Source organism: Falco biarmicus, chromosome 7 (genome assembly GCF_023638135.1).
Source record: "Falco biarmicus isolate bFalBia1 chromosome 7, bFalBia1.pri, whole genome shotgun sequence".
Taxonomy (NCBI): Eukaryota; Metazoa; Chordata; class Aves; order Falconiformes; family Falconidae; genus Falco; species Falco biarmicus.
The window spans coordinates 1,063,501-1,082,398 of NC_079294.1; the positions used below are offsets into that span (position 1 = coordinate 1,063,501).

Below are 18,898 nucleotides of genomic sequence, written 5' to 3' on the forward strand. Positions count from 1 at the left end.
GAAATGTAACCCCCGAGGTCAGTTCTGACACAGCCGAGCACGTAAAGGGGCGGGGGGCCTTGGAAAAAGATGTCTAGATGGCGCATTTGCACTGGGTTTAGAGGTTCCTTCGATTCTTTGAAGCTCAGCTTGAGACTGACAACCTAAGGAGCATATGCATTTCAGCAGGTGCCTGGAAGAATTAATACCATCTCTCCTGCTTTAATCCTTTTCTTACACTACTCACAAAACAGCCAGAGACTACAATACTTTTGATGCACATCCCTGATCTTTGCAACAGAAACTCTCAGCTCACAAAAAGGACTATGATAAGACAATACAGATAATAGATCACATCTTGGCGAACTAGAAGGCCCTCACATCCTCTGCTCCTAACACAACGTGGACATCCGAGATCTCAGGCCAGGTCATGCCATGCAAAACCATGACCTGACTGTTGCCATAACTATCACACACCAGTGGAGGGAGGCCTCTGGGAGGCTAGCAGCATCACTTCTGTCACAAAGGGAACACACCGATGCTGCCTGAAAGACTATGGGCAGTGTCAGAGAAGATGGTGCTGAGGGAACAGAGCCTCTGGTTTTATGCTTGTTCTCCAGAGAAACAGAAGGCCACAGACCTCAGAAATGCCAATTCAGCAGCACCTTTTGCCAGACGATTCTATTCTTTTGTTTCATTGGTTTTTATTAAACCAAAATAAAACCAGGTGCACAAGATGAGCTGAAATGCTGGCCAAAAATGTGCCTGATGGGCAAATCCTACTCAAGAGCCTGCTCATGATTTCTCATTGAAGTCTGTCAAAACAGTAGCTTGCAAGATAACATATCCATGGCAACATGGCAAAACGGTACCCTTTCTGATCAGCTTTAAGCATGTCATTTGATTGTGTGGGAGACACAAGTCTGATCACGAGGAGAAGTTCAAAGCTTTAAAAATTCAGAACTGTAACAGTTTTAATTGTCTTGCTCAAAAGCTTTGCCAGGTAACTGCTTGTGGCCTGGAAAAATGCCGTGGTCAGATTTTACCGCAGTTGGTGCAGTCCTCCCTCCTGCAAGGCAGAGCTCAGGTCTCAAGGTGGCTGGCAAGATGTTACAATGAGCTGTATCAGCTGCTCTTCAAAGCAATTGCTGTACTTAAACACATACATACATATGTGCGTATATACATATATATATATATATATAGGTATTTCCCAGCATCCTAGCATACACCCCAAGACCGTAACAAACTGAATTTTTATTTCCTTATTTAAGAAACGCTTACCAGAAGTGAGCTCTGCGCAATCCCCATGGATGAGGAATCTATGCCTCCATGGGGATAAAGAAGAACAGGAGAAAAAAAAAAATATTCTTCTGGATTTGAAATGCATAAGAGACATGTATTATGTATAGCGTCCAAGGACTAACCTCCATGCTCTCCTTCCGGAAAAGCCAGCCATGCAGAAAACTCAGGTGTAACTACACAGAATTAGCAGAAGACTGCTAAAAGTGAGCTTGACAAAAACTAAGAGAGCATTTCCCTATGGGACAGAGGTTGCACTAAAATAAGACTGTTGACACCAGCAGGGGACACTACTACACTATGTAATAACTCAAATCTCAGACACGTGGGAGGATACCCAAAAAAGAAATGGTTTTACAACAGGGCAAGAGGAGACACGTTTTGCAACAAGGCAAGAAAAAGCCCCTTTCAAGTATAACTGGAAAGGCTTTTTTTTTAAAAAAAAAAAAAACCACCCGAATTTGCCATTTATGCCAATTAAGTTTCAAACAGAAAAATCGGAGTTGTTAGTAAGAAAAAAAACCCACCTCATTTTTTGCCACATTTCCTACCTCACATGAAAAGAATAGAGCACTAGAGATTTTAAAAAACATAATAAAAGAAGGCATCAGAACTGAACAACAGGAAGAAAAAATAATAATTATATTTTATGATTTTAATATAAAAGGGAATTTATTACATTAAGGCTTCCAGAGTGTAAAGAGGCATTAAAACAAATTACAGCTAAAACCCCTCATGGTTTCCCTAGAAAGTTAATAACAACAACAATCCTGACGCTCTAATGGAAAATTTGTGCTGATTTTTTCCGTGTCAAGGTAGCCTCCACCCCAGAACACTGTTGTTTCTGTCCTTGGCCAGATCCATGCAGGAGTCAGGCCCAGCTTGGGAGCCACCCGGTGACATGCCAGCTGCCATCCTGCCATCATGGGGCGAACAGCCTCCGCCTTGACAGCTCTGACACAGGGCTGCGACACGCTTCTCTGTGGCTGAGGCTCAGGAGGGGACCTGTTCCACACGCGGACCCTCCCCACATCTGAGAGGCACAGAGCCTAGTGGTACATTACCATTGATCACACACAAGAGCAAACTGAGCTAGCTCAGCCGTATCGGGGACAGTCAGCATTTCTGTGATTTCTAACATCCGGCGATTCCAGCCTCAGGACACAGCCCCCGTCTTGAACTTCTAATGCAGAACAGACTCACAGTGCACTTATCCTCATGCTCCCCCTCAGGCACCCTTGGAAAGAGCAATTGTTGCCCCCAGCCAAACAACGATGCCAAACCACAGGCACCAGTGTCTTCTGTCACTATTCCTAAAGCTCCATTCCACATGCACTTTTCACTTTTTCCACGACACTCTTACTGGCTTCAGTTACTTCCTGAAATCCTAAAGGGATGTTAAACTCAGACCAAGAATAAGGTCCACTCACTGACGCTAGAGCAGAGCCACGCTGTGTATCACTCCACTTATTTCCACTCTACCTTCAGCCCGCAGATGCCACCCCAGAAGACCCATCCCCCAAGCTGATGAGTGACAACACACTGAAAAACTGCCAGCGGGAGCACTCAGAGCCACCCATAACCCAGCAGGTCCACTCAGAGATGCAACACTTGAAATAGATTTGCCTGTGCCAAGGCAGCTCACTGGCTCGTTTCTTCAAACACCCTCTGTCTTGCTTCAAAATACAACAGACAACAGGTATGCCCTCTCTCCTCTCCCACTTACCTCTCCTGTAACCAAATATTTTCCATCCGGAGAGAAAGAAAGTGCTGTAATTGTTTTCCTAAAACAGAGAAAATGACACTGAGAAACATTTCCAACACGTGATTTCATTTCAATATGTCATGACTGGGGAGTAGGTTGGGACAAACTGGAAAGAGGCTAAAATCACACAAAGCCTGACACAATGGTTTGGCTTTGCTGGAGGTCTAACACGGGCCATGGGGATTCCCTGCTCCCCAAGTCCCAAGCAGCATGCCTACAGCACCAGAAAAGCTCCAAAAGTCAAGACTCATCCTCTTTGTGCCTTTATTCCAGATGCAGGACCACATCCCAGTCCTGGCTTCAATAATGAGATCATAAGTCTTCAGTGGAGGGAAGAAAAAAAAAAATCAGATATTACAGAGTTCTCATAAGATCTCCTCCATGTCATGCCTGTCAGCAGCTCCTCACGGGACCACAATGTTTATGAGGTGGCACCTCGTCAGCAATTTCAGCTCAAGTTAGAAGGAGCTGCAGTCAAACAGCAGGCAGCCTCTCCCCAGGGCAGCTCTCACTGAGGGGATTTAGCCTGGAGCAGTGACACCTCCAGCATTTCACTCAAGCCGAAAAAACCTTGAATTCACCTCCCACAGAAAGCAAGCCCAGCTTAAAGCTTCACTCACCTGGAACTGTTTAGAATGTGGTGTTGCTTATTTTTTCTAGGGTTGAACAGCACAACAACACACCTAGATGGGGGAAACAGAAGAACAAAAAGAGTTGACACAATGATATGTATAAAGAAAACCAAAGAGCTACCCTTGCTAGCAGAGCAGAGCAAAAGCAGTCCCAAAAAGCTTTTCATCCCCCATATCTCAAAGACTGAGCCAAGGTTAACCAGAAATCACAAAGAAAAAGAGCAGCCCAGAGGGGAATCACAAGTCTCTCCTGTGTTCAGGAGTGCCATATGCTAGTATCATAAATAATTACCTTTCCAGCATCTGGGAGGCCTGACTCTTCGATTGCTCAAGCCAGACTAAAAGGTTAACCATGAAAGTTTGTGCAACAGCCCCAGTGGATTACATTCCCTGCCATAAAAGTGGCCCTATGTACTGGGCACCAAACCAGCATGTCTAGAACAGAATAAGAAGGTCAGGAAGAAAAAAAGAGGGGATCATTTCAGAAAATCCCTTTCAGAAAGGGCGGGGGGGGGGGGGGGGGGGGCGCAGGCAAGAAGGGGAGGTAGAGGGGCTAAATTCCTGTGCCTGGCCATAACACTAGATAGGACAGAAACTGTTGAGCATAGCACAAGAAGTGGCTGGACGTGAGAAAAGAGACATAGGATGCCAAAAACCACCAACCCAAGGGATGTATCTGAATAAACAACTTGCTCAGGGGCCTCTCAGAAATCTTTCAGCAAGATGAACTGCAAAAGCAAGTAGTAGTAAACTGCTGGTAAGCAACATAATCACCTCCATTGAGAGCAAAACAGTTGCTGACTGGGAGATGAGGGAAGGAGCAGAGGCCCCACTTCCCCACGAACCTTGCCCATAGCACACTGCCTCGGGGTCTCAGCCCATCACAACCAGGCTGGGGCAGTCCCAGGTACAGAGCCCTCTCCACTCCCCCACACAATTTTTCATTTCTCACATTACAGCATTTGTCTCATAGCAGAGAGCAGTAGCGACTAGTAAAAGAAAACACATGGTGCTTACCACCCCGTCCCTAAACTGTTGAGAGAATAAGGAGACAGAACAGTAATTGCTCTGATGACTTTGGGTCCTATCTCCCACTTCACCTCTAAAACAGAAACTGTGGGTTTCGCTCGTCCCTCTGCTAGCACTGGCTGCCAGAGTGCGCAGGGTCCCAGCTCCTCTCCGCTGCAGCGCTTTGGAGCACTGCAGGGTGCCCCTGCTCCGGTGCCAGCCGCCCTCGCCACGCTGGGGCTGCACTGGCGGCACCGTCGCGCTGGGGCTCACCTGCAATGTGTGCCAGGCTGCGGCCGTCAGGCAGGGGGAGAAACACACGGGACTGCGAAGTGGAGGAGCTGGCCTGAAGCAGCCAACCAGAAAGGCAAAAGCTTTTTGGCATCACCCAAACCTACTGCTGCACCTCACCTACAGATACAGACCTCCCCAACACTGCAAGCTGCACACTCATGCACAGGACTAAGCACACCTTGGCACCATGCTGCCGAGGGCAAGAGCCACGTCATTCCAGGCCCCTCTCCGCGTCCCCAGCAGCTGGCAGGGCTAGCGGTGCTGCAGGCACAGCTCAGGGCTGACCAGCACCTGCGATGCGTCCAGCATCTCTTCACCTAGTCCAGGCAGCTGACCCTTCCCTTGGTCTGAGTGGGCTACCCTGCCAGAAGCGGTGTTAAATCTGAAAAGCACAAGGGAGCAGAAAGGAGGACCCAACGCACCGAGACCTTGAGCTCAGAGTCCTTGGCCAAAGCTGTCACGCTCCATTAACATCGCTAGCTCAAAGCAGACGCCCTCAGAGGGTACCGAAGCTTTAACCTCCAAAGCACCAACCATTCCCAAGATATGCCCCCACGCACACCCTTACACTGCTCCACTCCTCTCCACCCGTGCCGTCCCACCTGCCCTTCTCCACTCGTGCCCTACCCTGAAAGCCACGGCAACAAAGGCACCAATTGATAGATAAAGCAGACAGCTGTGGTTAGAGAGCAGGGAAAGTGTAAATAAGCAGTTTCTTCAGACCAGGACCCATCCTTCTGTGCTTTTTACCCTGGGGAACCAATCTGGAAAGTTTCAAGTCAAAGCTATGCTATATATTTCTGAGGGATTAATGTAAAGAAGCAGGTGGTTTGTGATCCATTAACAAGTCAGGGGAGGTTAAGCCTCGCAAATCACAAGATATGAAATAGATTTTCACATCTGCTAACTTCCTATCTAATCCCAAGCCCCCAGCTAATCAGAAAAGCAAAGCAAAGCCCCATTATATGGAGTTGGATAGGGGTAATGGACCAAAATCCTGCTGAGTTATGACAGGGATGAATTGTGCTCAAAATAAGCTTCAAAAAACCCTGAAAGAATAAAGGAAAGACATGAAATCTTGGCAAAGACTTCCCTATACAGCTCTTACATTTAAGTTTTTGTTTTATTGTGAGGAACTCTGCAGCAAAACAGGACTTCAGAGAACTGAACAGAGTCTAAAAAACACAGGAAAGATGCAAAATACAAACCATGGTCTTAAAACCAGGCAAGCAAACATACCACTTCCTAGAATAGTAGTATAGCGAACCGCAAAGGTCCAGGGCTCTGCCGTTATTAACCTGCACGGCAGAGCCCTTGGCTACTTACTAGCATGAATTTCAGCTCAGTAGCACTCCAGCACAGGCTGTCTGCCCGTGGGCTTCCCCCCTGCTTCACAGCCCTTGGCCAAGGCCAGAGCCCACGGTGAAGGCAAGAGCCACCCCACTCACACAGCAAGGCAAATCAGCAAACCGCTCCATGAGCCACGCGGCTTCTAGTGCCAGAGCAGCCAGGTATTTTAACTTTGTCTTAAGACAACCCTATGCTCAATTCACTGAGCTTGACCCATAATTAATAAACGCTATCTGGAGGCAGGGAGAAATAAGTCCCAGTATCTCCTTACCGGTCAGCAAGCACTGATTCATGCCACGAAAAGGTAAACTTAACTCAGACTCAGTGAAACAAGACTGTACATTGTTGAGTTCTAGGCTAATAAGCAATGTAACTTGCTAATTGGTTATGAACTTCTCTGCCAATAAAGTCATTTAGCCAGGATAAACTAGTCTTCTAAACTTGCCTTCTTAAATTAGCCACTACTCAACAAAAGCCACCCTGCTGCTATGTTGTCCCATGCCAATTGTCTACCATTGCTCTCCTGTCTGCCATACACAAGGGCAACAAAGGCTCCAGCCAACTCCAGGGACACTTTATTCAGCAAGCTGGCAGGCCACAAACCACCAAACTTACAGCGGGACACACATACTGCTCCGCGAGTCAGGAGCACTCAACTCTGAAAATCGGCTCCCTCTCAAGCGTGGGAAGACACTCGGCCCACTCCGTCCTAGAGAGCGCATCTCCTCAACGAGCAGAAAGGAACCACTTCTAGCACTTCAGTCTCTTCTGAGCGTTCAGAAAACAGCCTCAAGTTGCACCCGGGGAGGTTTAGGTTAGGTATCAGGGAAAAAAGTCTTCACAGAAAGGGTTGTCAAGCATTGGAACAGGCTGCCCAGGGAAGTGGTGGAGTCCCCATCCCTGGAGGCATTTAAAAGACGTGTAGACGTGGCACTTTGGGACATGGTTTAGTGGTGGGTGTGGCAATGCTGGGTTAATGGTGGGACTCGATGGTCCTAAAGGTGTTTTCTAACCTAAACAATTCTATGATTCAGGGCAGCCTCAGCTGCCTGCTCAGACACTCACAGCTCAGCCCCAGAGGAGCTCCTCCCCACCACGCAGCTGGCAAGTCATTCTCCAGCAGAACCTGCAGCAGTTCCCAAACAAGGTGGCTCAGAGCCCACGAGTACTCTGGGCGAGCTCCGTTTCAGCCAAGGAAATCAGGCTAGCAAAATACAGGGAATGGAGACACTGAACGGTCAGATCACTGACCCACCTGCTCCACACTGCCTCCAAGTCCAGTAAGGCTACCAAGCCCTCAGGAGACTCAGAGTACCTACTCCTTTCCGTTTATGCTGGCTTTAATCTTACAGCAGTTAAAATAATAAAAATAATTACCATGGAAAATTAATTGCATACACCCATCTCTCCATCCTCCACCTTTGTCTGCTCCTTTATAAGGCTGCGTTCCGTATTTTACAGCCAGCGGGATGGAAAGAACGCAAGAAAAGAAAGCACTCATCTGCTTGCTCCTAGCTTCCAACTGTGGATGTACAAAGCAAGGTACTTCAAACCTTCACCTCTAAAATGGTCACCTCTTCCACCTGCTCCACCCCTTTCCCAAATTGAAGCTTTCCAAACAAATTCAAGGTCTCAGTCCATCTTTGTCCGAAGACATCTTTTTAAACGTTAGTGCCAACATACAAACTAAGACTAGCTCCAACAGCACCTCAGATGGGACCTACAGAGAGAAACACTGACCCTGGCATACACTAGCTGTTTAGAAGGTCAACATTTTTAGCACGCTTGTTTCAGCACAAACCTTACCCCTCCTCTGCAGCTGTGGGCAAGGCTTGATGACCTCAGCACCTTTTTAATCCACAAGTATGTTCTGATTTCCAAGATGTTTATAGAAACTATTCACTGCTGTATGGATTACTGCTGTACAAACCATCTATCAGCCGGCTGAGATCAAGTGTCCTGTTTGTTTGCACGCCGATTCCTGCAGAGGCTGTTGGCAACAGCGTACGTATTTAAAGGTATTATTTCTAGGTCTGTGATGCCACCCCACAACTTTAAGTACACCTTCCTCATACAGGCAGCTTTTAAAAACAACTTGGCTGTGGAATCTTTTCCAGTTCTCCTCTTTCTTGCAGGACACTCAGGTAACCTCAAACACAAGGGAAGGACAGAATCAACTCTCACAACTATGTCAAAGATTTTTGCAGACAACCCTAACCCTCCCCATCAGGGAGCCCATTTGGTTCAGCCAACAAGAAAGTGGAGGAAGGTTCCTTGCAGAGCTTTCCAAACCTCCATGAAGACAGCCCTACCTCACATGTGCACAACTGTGCACCATATATGCAGATAAAAAGCTAGTGGTGTTTCAAAGGCCCGGGGCGGGGGGGGGGGGGAGCGGAGGAAAGCAGCGTCATAGCAGTTTCCATTGGCTCCAGCAAGAAGAAAAAAAAATACGAAAAAGAAGCAATTTTCCTAAGCTAAATATAGGAGTAGGAATGGAGAGGAATTGGACGTCAGTATCACACTTACATGAAGTATCTGACTCACTAAGTCAGCAGCAGTGGGTCACTCCATGCAGCTCCCCCCACCCTTCCTTTTGCCTCTTCTCCTACTGGCTTCAGTCCTGCTCTTACAAAAATCCTAGTTCCTGGGCATTTTACTCTTCTCGTCGTCCTCCTGTTTTCCCCACGCATCCCTCTAGTCTTAGCTGTCTTCCCCCAGCCACCTCCTTCCTCATCCTCCTTTAACAAACTAATAAAAACCAGATTTCTGCAGAAGTCAGTTTTCCTCTTTCCTTCCTCCCCAGGCCACACTCCCCTCCAGGGGGCTTGGGAAAATTAAAAGCCTGCGATAGCATTCCTTTCCAAGTTACCCCTCAGCTCAGCGTTGCCCTATCTTGTGGGACACGTGACTGGAGGCAGAGTTCATGGGTCGAGTCCTCCTTGGGTCAAATCCTGCTCTCCTAAACGCATGCAGCCTATGTTATAAAGAGGATGCTGTATGAAGGAAAGAAAACTCCATTAAGATGTAAAAAACAAACGTTGGCTTTTTTTTCCCCCCCACAATATAATCCTTTCATACTGCTGCATGAATAAATGAAAAGAGCAAATAGTCCCATCCCTTCAAAAACAGTACATTTCTCAATTTCTGGCTTATACTCTCCTCTCTTCCCCCCACCCAAAGCTATTCAAATGAGAGCGCAATAGCTTCCTACGCACTAAATGCATGAAAAAGAAAAAAAGACATTGATAAGAACAAAATCTTTTTTACACCGCACCGGTTGCCAAGAGAAGCTTGATCAGAGTGAAGCAGTGTCTACAAAAGCTGGTGTTAATTTTCTATGTGGCAACTCTTCCTGCCAAAAAGCTTCTTTAATTCACAGCCAGTACTGGGAGCGGGCTAACAGTGATGAGAGAGGATGTGCATGCTGACTATGTAACTGAATAGGTATTTTCATGCAAGCTATATTAATTAAATGCATGTTGAGAGGTTAAGATTCAGGTGTTGCTGCCTGAGCAGAAAAGCCTTCAGAGCTCCCTGCACCAACCCATGGCCAAGAAGATTGGGAAGGCGGGAGCCTGACACATGCAGCTAAATCACGCTTCAGAAACCAATGCAGGCTAATGAAAAGCCATGAATACCGAACAGAAAACCCACTGTGAAGAAAGTGAATGATATATTTATGATGCTAGGCTAATAGTGTAGGAATTTCTGATTGCCCACCAGGGACATGTCTTCTCTGTTTAAAAGGCTGTGTGGCACCCCAAATCTGCAGGACAGGGAGCTCAAACACACCACAGAGCAGGGTCTGCTCCAAAAACCACAAGAACCACCAGGCCAAACTGAAGCCGAAGATCTTGCCCCCAGAAGCCCAGGCCCAGGGAAGAACAGGGTAGATTTTAAGACACTTGTCCAGACTATTTTCCCAGCCTCCAGAAATGTGACATTCAGAGATATCTTAGGCCAGTGGGCACCCGCACACGAGAGGAGGGAGAGCAGCACAGGAAACTGAGTCGACACGAAAGCAGGGCAGAACTGCCAAGGAGGATTTGTAGGGAAAATCCCCAAAGGGACAAGGACAGCCAGCCTCTGTTCCCCCCGCCACTTCAACCTACTGAATACACATCAGCCACTGCATTGACTGATAGGGCAGATGTATCCAGTACACGGGAACGCAAGATGAAGCGGCACAGCAGCCTCTCTCTCTCTCTGCCCAGTGTCATAGGCTTTGCACAACCGCAGGCCAGCATTCCAATCGCTCTCCTCAGCTGAGGTGCTGAGCACCAGTGACAGATCACTTCCCATTCAACCTTCAATGGACTGAGACAGAAAAGCAAGCCTTACAAGAGAACAAATACTACATCCCCAAATACGGCAGCCTCAAAATGCCCACCACTCCTGCAGAAAACCCACCAGTGCCCATGTGATACATCAACATCCAGAAGAACAGGCAACTTGCTCCCTGCACCACCTGGCGAGATGCTGCCATCCCCATGATCCGCTACAGTGTGGTTTGTGCCTGTCCACCAGCACAGGCTCTGCTGCAGGTGAGGGGACAGGAGCGGTGCCCACGAAGCTCCTCCTCAGCCCCTGCCCTGCACAGGGTCAATGCGCTCCCACCACGGGTGGCCGACAGCTCCCGGCGGCGGCTCTGGCTCTCGGCAGCCCCTTCACACCTGCCAGACTGCATCTTTACAACAACCTGCTGCATCTCTGAGCTCAAGCTGCAGGCGGCAGAGGACAGATGCACAGATCTGAAAAGACACCCAAAATACTTCAAAAAACCCAACACATAGATCACATTTAACTTCTAAGTAGGAAAAGGCCTTGAAGATCAAGTCCAACCAAGACCATCAAGTCCAACTGTAGAACAGTGACAAGAGCCAACAAGGACAGAGATTGTGCCCGCACACCGACCGGTCCAGGCCTCTCCTCGCTTATGCAGAGACACCACTGAAGTGCCAGCTTTACCAGGAACACCGAGGAGAAACGCCGCGGTCCCCCTGCCTGCCTCCTACCAGAGCAAAGGTGCTGCCTGCCGCGATTTCTAGCAGGTCCAGCCGATCTGCCACACAACCTCAGCTCCCTGGCACTACCACACGCAGGAAACTCCATCTTAGCCTGGGAACAAACACCAGGTTATTTCAAGGTCTCTTTTTAAGGGGGCAGAGCAGAAGAGGAGGTGGGGGGGGGGGCGGGATTTTTCAAAGCGGCAACCCTTCTGACATTGGGCAAACATAAGACAGGGTGATGACTCTGGAAAACAAACCCAGACCCCACACTTCACACAAAATGGATGCAGGCATAAAAGACAGCCTGGTTCCTGTCTCTCATCGGGTAAGTTGCACACAACCCCACAGCAGCCACGCTGGAGCCAGAGACGCAGCGGTACTGCCCTCAGGAGAGCAGTGGCTTTTCACAGAGCTGCGCAATAAGGAGGCACCTTTTCCAGGGGGCAAAAACCTAAGCCAGACTGAGATTGTGAAAGACTTGGACAAGAAATGCATGTGGGGAAAGCAGAGGGGAGAAAAGGGCTCAGAGGAAAACCACAAAATTTAAACCAGTTTACCAAGTGGGAATCATTACAGTTGCAAGGAAGATGAAAATTATTTCAGTTAATTGTTATGGCTCACGGCTGCCTAGTCACCAATGATTCAGCAGGAAGTTCACCTTCAAAACATCCCAATTCCCTTGAATACTCCAAAGCCGGGAGAGGAAAAAAAACCCAAAAACTCAGGGTTGAGAAACCAGGGCTAACACCCTGCCCCAGCAGAGCAGGGGACAGGCCACCTCACCTGCCCTGCAGAGCACCCCGCCTCTCCTCAGCCCGCAGTAAAGGCAGGTGCCACAGGGAAGCCATGCAAAGCAGCAGCTGCGCGCACACGCTGAATGCCTGCCAGCCTGCACGTCTGAGGAGCTCCAAAGGACACAGGCCACTGATGAAAAACACATGTGCACAGACACACACATATATACGTGTGTATGTAGGTATATACAGACACATGCGTACATATGGCTCATGGCTGACTACAACACACACGCACACATACAGAGTCCAGGTTTCTCCCTCCCTCTCTCCAAAAGCACTCACTTCCCTAGGGGCAGGGAAGCAATGCCAGCAATACACCTACATGAAGCATTAAATCAACTAGGCTGGGAGTAGGAGTTGCAGAGCTGCATTTTATTTCAGCACTCTTGGCAAACACCCACTGAACACTGCAAATGAGCAGCAGCCTCGGGGGCTAGAGCAATGGGCAACTGATGATAGGAAGGCTGGAGGAATAAAAGGATCACTGAGACAGTTCATGACAAGAGAATGTGCCGATCAGTCAGACTGGAGAAGCAGTAGAAAAAAGAGCCTTGAGCAGAACCTGGCTGCTCCCAGATGCAACCAACAGGGATGAAACAAACAGCCAGAACACAGCTGAAAACCTGAAGAACTTTGCATCAGGACAGGGAATGCAACTTTTTCCAGGATGGATGCTACAGGATCACAGCCTACTGTGTTAATTCTTGACAAAGGACTCATCTCCATATGCTGAGGTCTCCTCCCAAAGTTACAGCTGTCACAGGCACATCAGCACGTAGAAGAGAACAACTCTGTCCTGACAGACCAGCCAGGACACCTGCTTCGGGGACCTCTTGCTCCCCAGTTGTTCCCCACCCCTCGCCGGCTCCCAAAAGTCAGTCCCTCTTCAATCAGCATCTGGCTGACAGCCCCAGGTCTGCCATTCTCAGCAACAGCCCCTAAGCTTTGTCCGGAATCCGAAAGGCCTCAGGCTCCCTGTGCTTCCTTGCTCTGAACTTTGCCTGACCTGCCTGTAGCTCTATTTCACTTGGTTGAGCTGTGACAGCAATTTCTCTAACTGACCAGGTGTCTAGGGCTAATCTGTTTTACTTCTGTTTATCTTAGTGTGATACACCCATAGTTTTATATAAATAACAGTAACAAGCAGTTATTTTATGTAGACTAAGATATTTGCAACTAACACCACAATGTACCAGAGAGAAATGGCATGAGAGCAGAAGCCTTGAGAAGTGGAGATGCGGGATGCAGTGCAGAGGAACACAGGCATGGGACGATAAGAGACTACGTACGTGCTTGGCAGCAGAGACCCCATGGCTGTGAACAATTCAGCGATGGTCCCTTAAAGAAATACAGACCTGGAGCTGAACAAAACAGGTTTTAGGGGTAACAAATTAAAAAATACCCAATGTGCATGAAAGATACCATACATAGAAGCACCATGGAGCTGCAGACCAACTAAGAAAGAGAAAGGTGTGAAAGTGTGTTAGCAAACATATAAAAAACAACCCAGGTCGACCCTGGATTGAGGACAAATCCAGCAACATCTACATCATGCTCCTCCTGGTGAAGGGCTACAAAGGCTGAGAATTTATGGTGTTACCCTACAATGACTGCCTTTATGATCCAGAGGAGAGAGACAAGGGTGAGGGTAACACCAGGAAAAGGAATAGAAACAATGAAATGTGTTACAGTTTTAGTTGCATTATCACAATTATTGAGACCTTTTTCAATATAGAAGTATTCTAATGCATTATCCTTCTTTTTTTCCCTGTAATAATTACTGGTAGAGTAAAATGACTCTCTAGTTAGTGTTAAGGATTCAGTTATACTACCAATAAATTCTTGCCTTCTTTTATGTACATAGCCCACATGGGTAAGAGGTGCTTCCTCTTTGCCCATAAACAACATTGAGTGTATCAATGCCCAAAGGGAGTGCCTCAGAAAAAAGAAAATGCGCAGATCTAGGGGAAAAGGAAGCAATGAAAACAGCAAGTTGAAGGAAAAAAAGAAAAAAAATCTTTTACAATCCCAGGAGAATAGCAGTTCAGAAGGAAAGGCCAGAAAGAGATAAAGAGAAGCAAAGTTTACAATAAAATTCCTGTAGAATAATCAAATCTGCCGTCAAGCCCCAAGCAAATTCAGCTCTCTAGCCCAACAGTATACTGAGAGAAGACAGAAGACGGGAGCTCTCCCTGAAGGCACCCTCCTGGGAGCAAGCGGCTCCCTGCAGAGACGCAGGGGAATATCTCGCTCTGCACTTCACGTCTGCACCAAATTCTCTGCAAGAGCAGTTGCCACCACGCCACAAAGCCACAAAAGCTCAGTGTCTTCTTTTAAAAATCAAGACCCAGAGGAAAAACATATCCCGCTTGCGAGCAACTGGCCAGCACCTCGGTTTCCAGCAGCAAGCGCAGCCAGAGTATTCCCTCATCATGCCTGAGCCACTTAGGAGCCGGGAGAAAGATCTATACATCAAACCAATCATCTGGGGCAGACGAACATGATGGCTGATGGCAGATGCCTCAGGGCTTTAATTGTTTTACCATGAGCAAGCAGTGTAGCCAATATTAAAGAGGCATCAGTCAAAGGAGCAAGACAAAGAGTAATACAGTTCAACTCTCCATTCTCGTCTGATTAACCTTCAGAAGGAAGCAGGCTGAGGCAGGTCTGCCTCCCAGCCCGCTCCCCACCACCATCTCCCTGGGGAGGATGGCCAGGCGGGGGGGGGGGTAAGGTGCTGGGCAGGACCCTCTGCTGCCCACTGACCCATCGCTGATCTTTCCTGCGTTCCAGAGCAGACAGCAAAAGCCCCCACTGCGGCAGAGAAACTGGAGCAGCTTTTCCCCTTGAATGCTTCAGTAAGCATAATCCTTGCTGTATCTCTGTAACTGTCAGAGACAAAGAAAGAAAAGAAAACACCAAACAAACAAAACCCAAACCTGCTTCTTCAAAAGCATGGAGTTAAAGAATCACCCACTCAAGACAGTCAGTCGGTTGTTTTCATCTCCTCTAGGCACAGGCAAGACTCACAGCTGCCTCGGACAGCAGGCTGCCAGGGCCAGCAAAAGGCAACGCAGCCTCCGGCCAACCCTGCCTGCTGACAGCCCTGCAAGGTCGGGCTGGTGGCTGCTGGCAAAAGGGGCAGGGGGGCACCTGCTTCGCCCCACAGCTGCTGGTGGTGCCACAGCCCAGGTGAAGCCTGTTGCAGCTCCTGGGCCCGAACCAGGACTCTTACCAGCACCCTGCCCCAGCACTGCTGCTTCGCAGAGTGGGAACAGCTCAGGCCTTGCCAGAGTGGCAAAATTCAATTCTGCCTACGTTACCTTTTTAGGAGCCCTGTGACAGCTCCAGCTTTAATGGAAGATGAACATTTACCTCTGCTTGGCCTGTATTTCAGCATAATATAGAGCATTTTAAATGCACTAAAATTCTTCTTCAGAGTAGCTAATGAGGATCAGTTGTCAGATCTGAAAAGACAGCTTTTCTGGAAGGGGAAGCAATCACAGTAGAATCCAGTTTTGCTTTTTCATACATCTGTATCTCTTGTCACAGACGAACGTGGTTAGGTTAGAGTCCAAGACAAAGAAGCATTGGGTTAGGACTGCAAAAGCATAGCATCTGACACTGAAGGCAGGGACTTGGCTGGTATCAGCTCTGTTGGTCCTTGACTGCCAGCCAAAAGAACCGGGTGCAGGTGCACAAGAGGCCAGTGCACACGTGCGTGTGTTGCAGGGCACGGCTGCCAGCGCTAGCCTAGCAGGGAGGGCCAAGTCCTGCATCTGCTTCCCAAGCAACAGTCAGGGCATTTCTGGGCATGCTTACAGGAAACAAAATACACGGCTTCTTGGCACTTCTTAGCTCTCCTAACATGATGCTCTTTCACCTTTAACTTGTTGCCTTCCTGACACTGAGTGGAACCTGAGACCATCTACAGTGCCAGATCCTCCAGGAAGAGGAGAAGGACAGACTCCCCGTTGTTCACACCTGGTGATGGGATATGTCCTTTGGACTGTATGTACTTTTTTGAAGTTAAACTCTTATGATTTGTGTCTAGGTTGCCAGGAGACACAGTGCCTGTTTTGAGATTCTTAGAAAGGGTGGAGCTCAGCTGAGGCAGCTGGTATCTCATTTTCATCCCAGACTTTGCTATTCGGTCTCCATTCCCCCCTGCCTCGCACTTATGCAAGCTCAGGACTTGGCTCACAAGCAAGCCGTGTTGCTGCACCAAGGCACTGGTTGCTAGGAGGTGTAACTGCTGGAGAGACACAAAGCAGGTAGCGAGGAGAGCAGGTTGCTACCTGCAGGTACACAGGCTTTTGGGCACTCCTGCCCTGTGCCATCCCCCTCCTTTCTCAGGCAATGGGCAAACCCTGGGGGGCTGCAGAGCTTCCAGCTGAGAAAAGGCCTTGGTGTTCCATAACAGCCAAGGCAGCGTGAGCTTTGCAACCGCTCCTCTTCCCTATTTCACTAGCATGCAATAGCTTTCCAAACCTGTCAAAGCTTCCCACTGGCAGAGCTCTACCAGAGCATTTAGCTCTGTTATTAAATAAAGCAGACATGCTTATTCTCTTGCTTTAGTTTCTTTGCTCATAAAGAGCAAGTGACCCTCACCACAGGACTGCTTTTTTTTTTTTTTTTTTTTTTTTTTTTTGGCCTATATCCCTCCTAAACAGCAACTTCCCGCTAGTTCACATGCTGATTAATGAGATCAAAGCACAAAGTAACAAACTAACCATCTACACGGGATTACTTCTAGCTTGCCTCCCATTTTAAAAATCAAATTGGTACAATCGGTACAGTGAAAGACTGAGGATAGTCAGCCTCTCAACAAGGCAGGTTAAAGTCAGATGTGACAAATATAATCATTAAAACTGCAACTATTGTAGCTGTTCTGACAGGCACAATAGCACTCTCCCCTTGAGCGAACTGGAATATTTGCCTTGGAACTAGGATGGAAACAGTAACAAGCACATACTATATAGTTCTCCTTAATAGGGTTTGTCAGGCAACTCAAACAGCAGCAAACTCACAGGACTCCTTCAAGAAGCCCTATCCTTCCCTGCTCCCAGCCTCAGGAATCCAGCACAGGGAAGCTTCAAGGGCAGTTAAGTGCTTTGTCGCAAGAATTTTCACTGCAGCCTTGCAAAGATAAGGGCATTCCCATCTCCCTGCTCTCACTTTCTTCATCACTAAACGTTTTTAGCAGCAGCCAGAATCCACGCTCTTAACATAAACTTTCTGGAGGGCACAGCTAATACTTGTGGCTGCCCAGCAAACACTGGACTGAAGCTACCTGGCCAGACTTGCCCTACCCACACTAGCAAACTTTACAGCTTGCTCACACCACTGCAGCACGGCACACAGGAAGAAACCCTCTCTCCAGGATTTCCATCACTGGAGGTGAGAGCGCATTCACACTGCCTGCATGCACACTGCAGGCAAGGAGCCTTCTCGGGCCCAGAATAAGGGTCCTGCAATTCATTCTTACACTAAAAACCATCCCCAACTTCATTGGCAGTTAAGTACAAAAGTTGCTTATAGTTAACACAGTTGTGTGCCATGCTGCCGTACTGACAGGTCAGAGTTCAAAGGTACATAGTACGGAACAGAAGAGGGGTGAAATAACAAAAGTTTTTACTTATTTTGTTGAATTAAAGAAATCGCATGTAAAAATGCTTTGATGTTCAAAAAAAAAATGCAAAAGGCACCACTGAAGAGATGCCTGTGCAACCTCCATCCAATTTCCTTCTACAAAACCATTCTGAGAGCATTTCTTTCCATCACTGCCTCATTCTGCTCTCCTCTCTGCCAAGTACTGAGCTTGCTCTGAACTGGGAACAGGTACAAAGGAGGACACAGGGGCAGCGGCGTCAGCAGCATCTGGTGTTCTTTGCCTTAATCACATCCTTAACTTTCTGTGCATATACTAGCACAATGTCACCTGAGCTCACTTCCCATGCATGGAACCAGCTGTGGGACACGCAGCAAGAGCAGCACACTGCAGAGGCTCGTAAGATGGAGCACAACATGTCTTTGTGGACTCTTACCACCGCCTTCAGGGCTGGCTAGTGTGTCATGTTGGGAGAAGAGCACCCAAACCAGCAAAGGTAAGGACAGCTGTATGAGACAGCACTTTTAAGTCCTGGGGGGGGGGGAGGGAGGGGGGGTGTTTGGTATTTTTGGTTTTAAGTAATCCGTTTAATACCCAGCTCCTGTTATCTACAGCTCTACAAGGGAGAAAATAGAAAACTGTTACTCTTATTTTTAGAAAAAGGTGCAAGCTGGGAGAAACAAGTGATTTTTCTCTACCATCCAGTCCCGTGGCAGACTAAAAATAGAGAAAAAAAGAGCCTCAGTTTTCCATGCCCTACAATACATTGCCCCTTCCCCATTGCTGGCTTTTCTCAGAGAAGTCTTCCTGTCCTTCAAACTCTACCATCCCAAACACAGAACAACATTTTTCTGGTGAGACTCCACCTGGAGTACGCATCCAGCTCTGGAGTCCTCCGCACTGGAAAGACATGGACCTGTTGGAGCAGGTCCAGAGGAGGCCACAAAGATGATCCAAGGGCTGGAGCAGCTCTCCTGTGCGGACAGGCTGAGAAGGTTGGGGCTGTTCAGCCCAGGGAAGGCTCCAGGGAGACCTTATTGTGGCCTTTCAGTACCTAATGGGTGCTAGTAAGGAAGATGGGGACAAAGTTTTTAGCAGGGCCTGTAGCAATAGGCCACAGGGTAATGATTCTAAACTAAATGAGTGTT

The 18,898-nt window shown here is 48.0% G+C and overlaps 1 protein-coding gene across 5 annotated transcripts in view; it reads right to left on the reverse strand.

The window, feature by feature from the left end:
* The window catches only part of MAPKBP1 (mitogen-activated protein kinase binding protein 1), a 103,917-nt gene that overhangs the window by 45,438 nt on the left and 39,581 nt on the right, over window positions 1-18,898 (reverse strand). For all 5 annotated transcript variants that reach the window (XM_056346160.1, XM_056346159.1, XM_056346161.1 and 2 more), the window contains exons 4-5: window positions 3,667-3,729; window positions 3,008-3,065 (exon numbers count right to left, since the gene is read on the reverse strand). In XM_056346160.1, coding sequence (XP_056202135.1) covers window positions 3,008-3,065; window positions 3,667-3,729 — 121 coding nt within the window. The remainder of the gene's footprint in view (window positions 1-3,007; window positions 3,066-3,666; window positions 3,730-18,898) is intronic.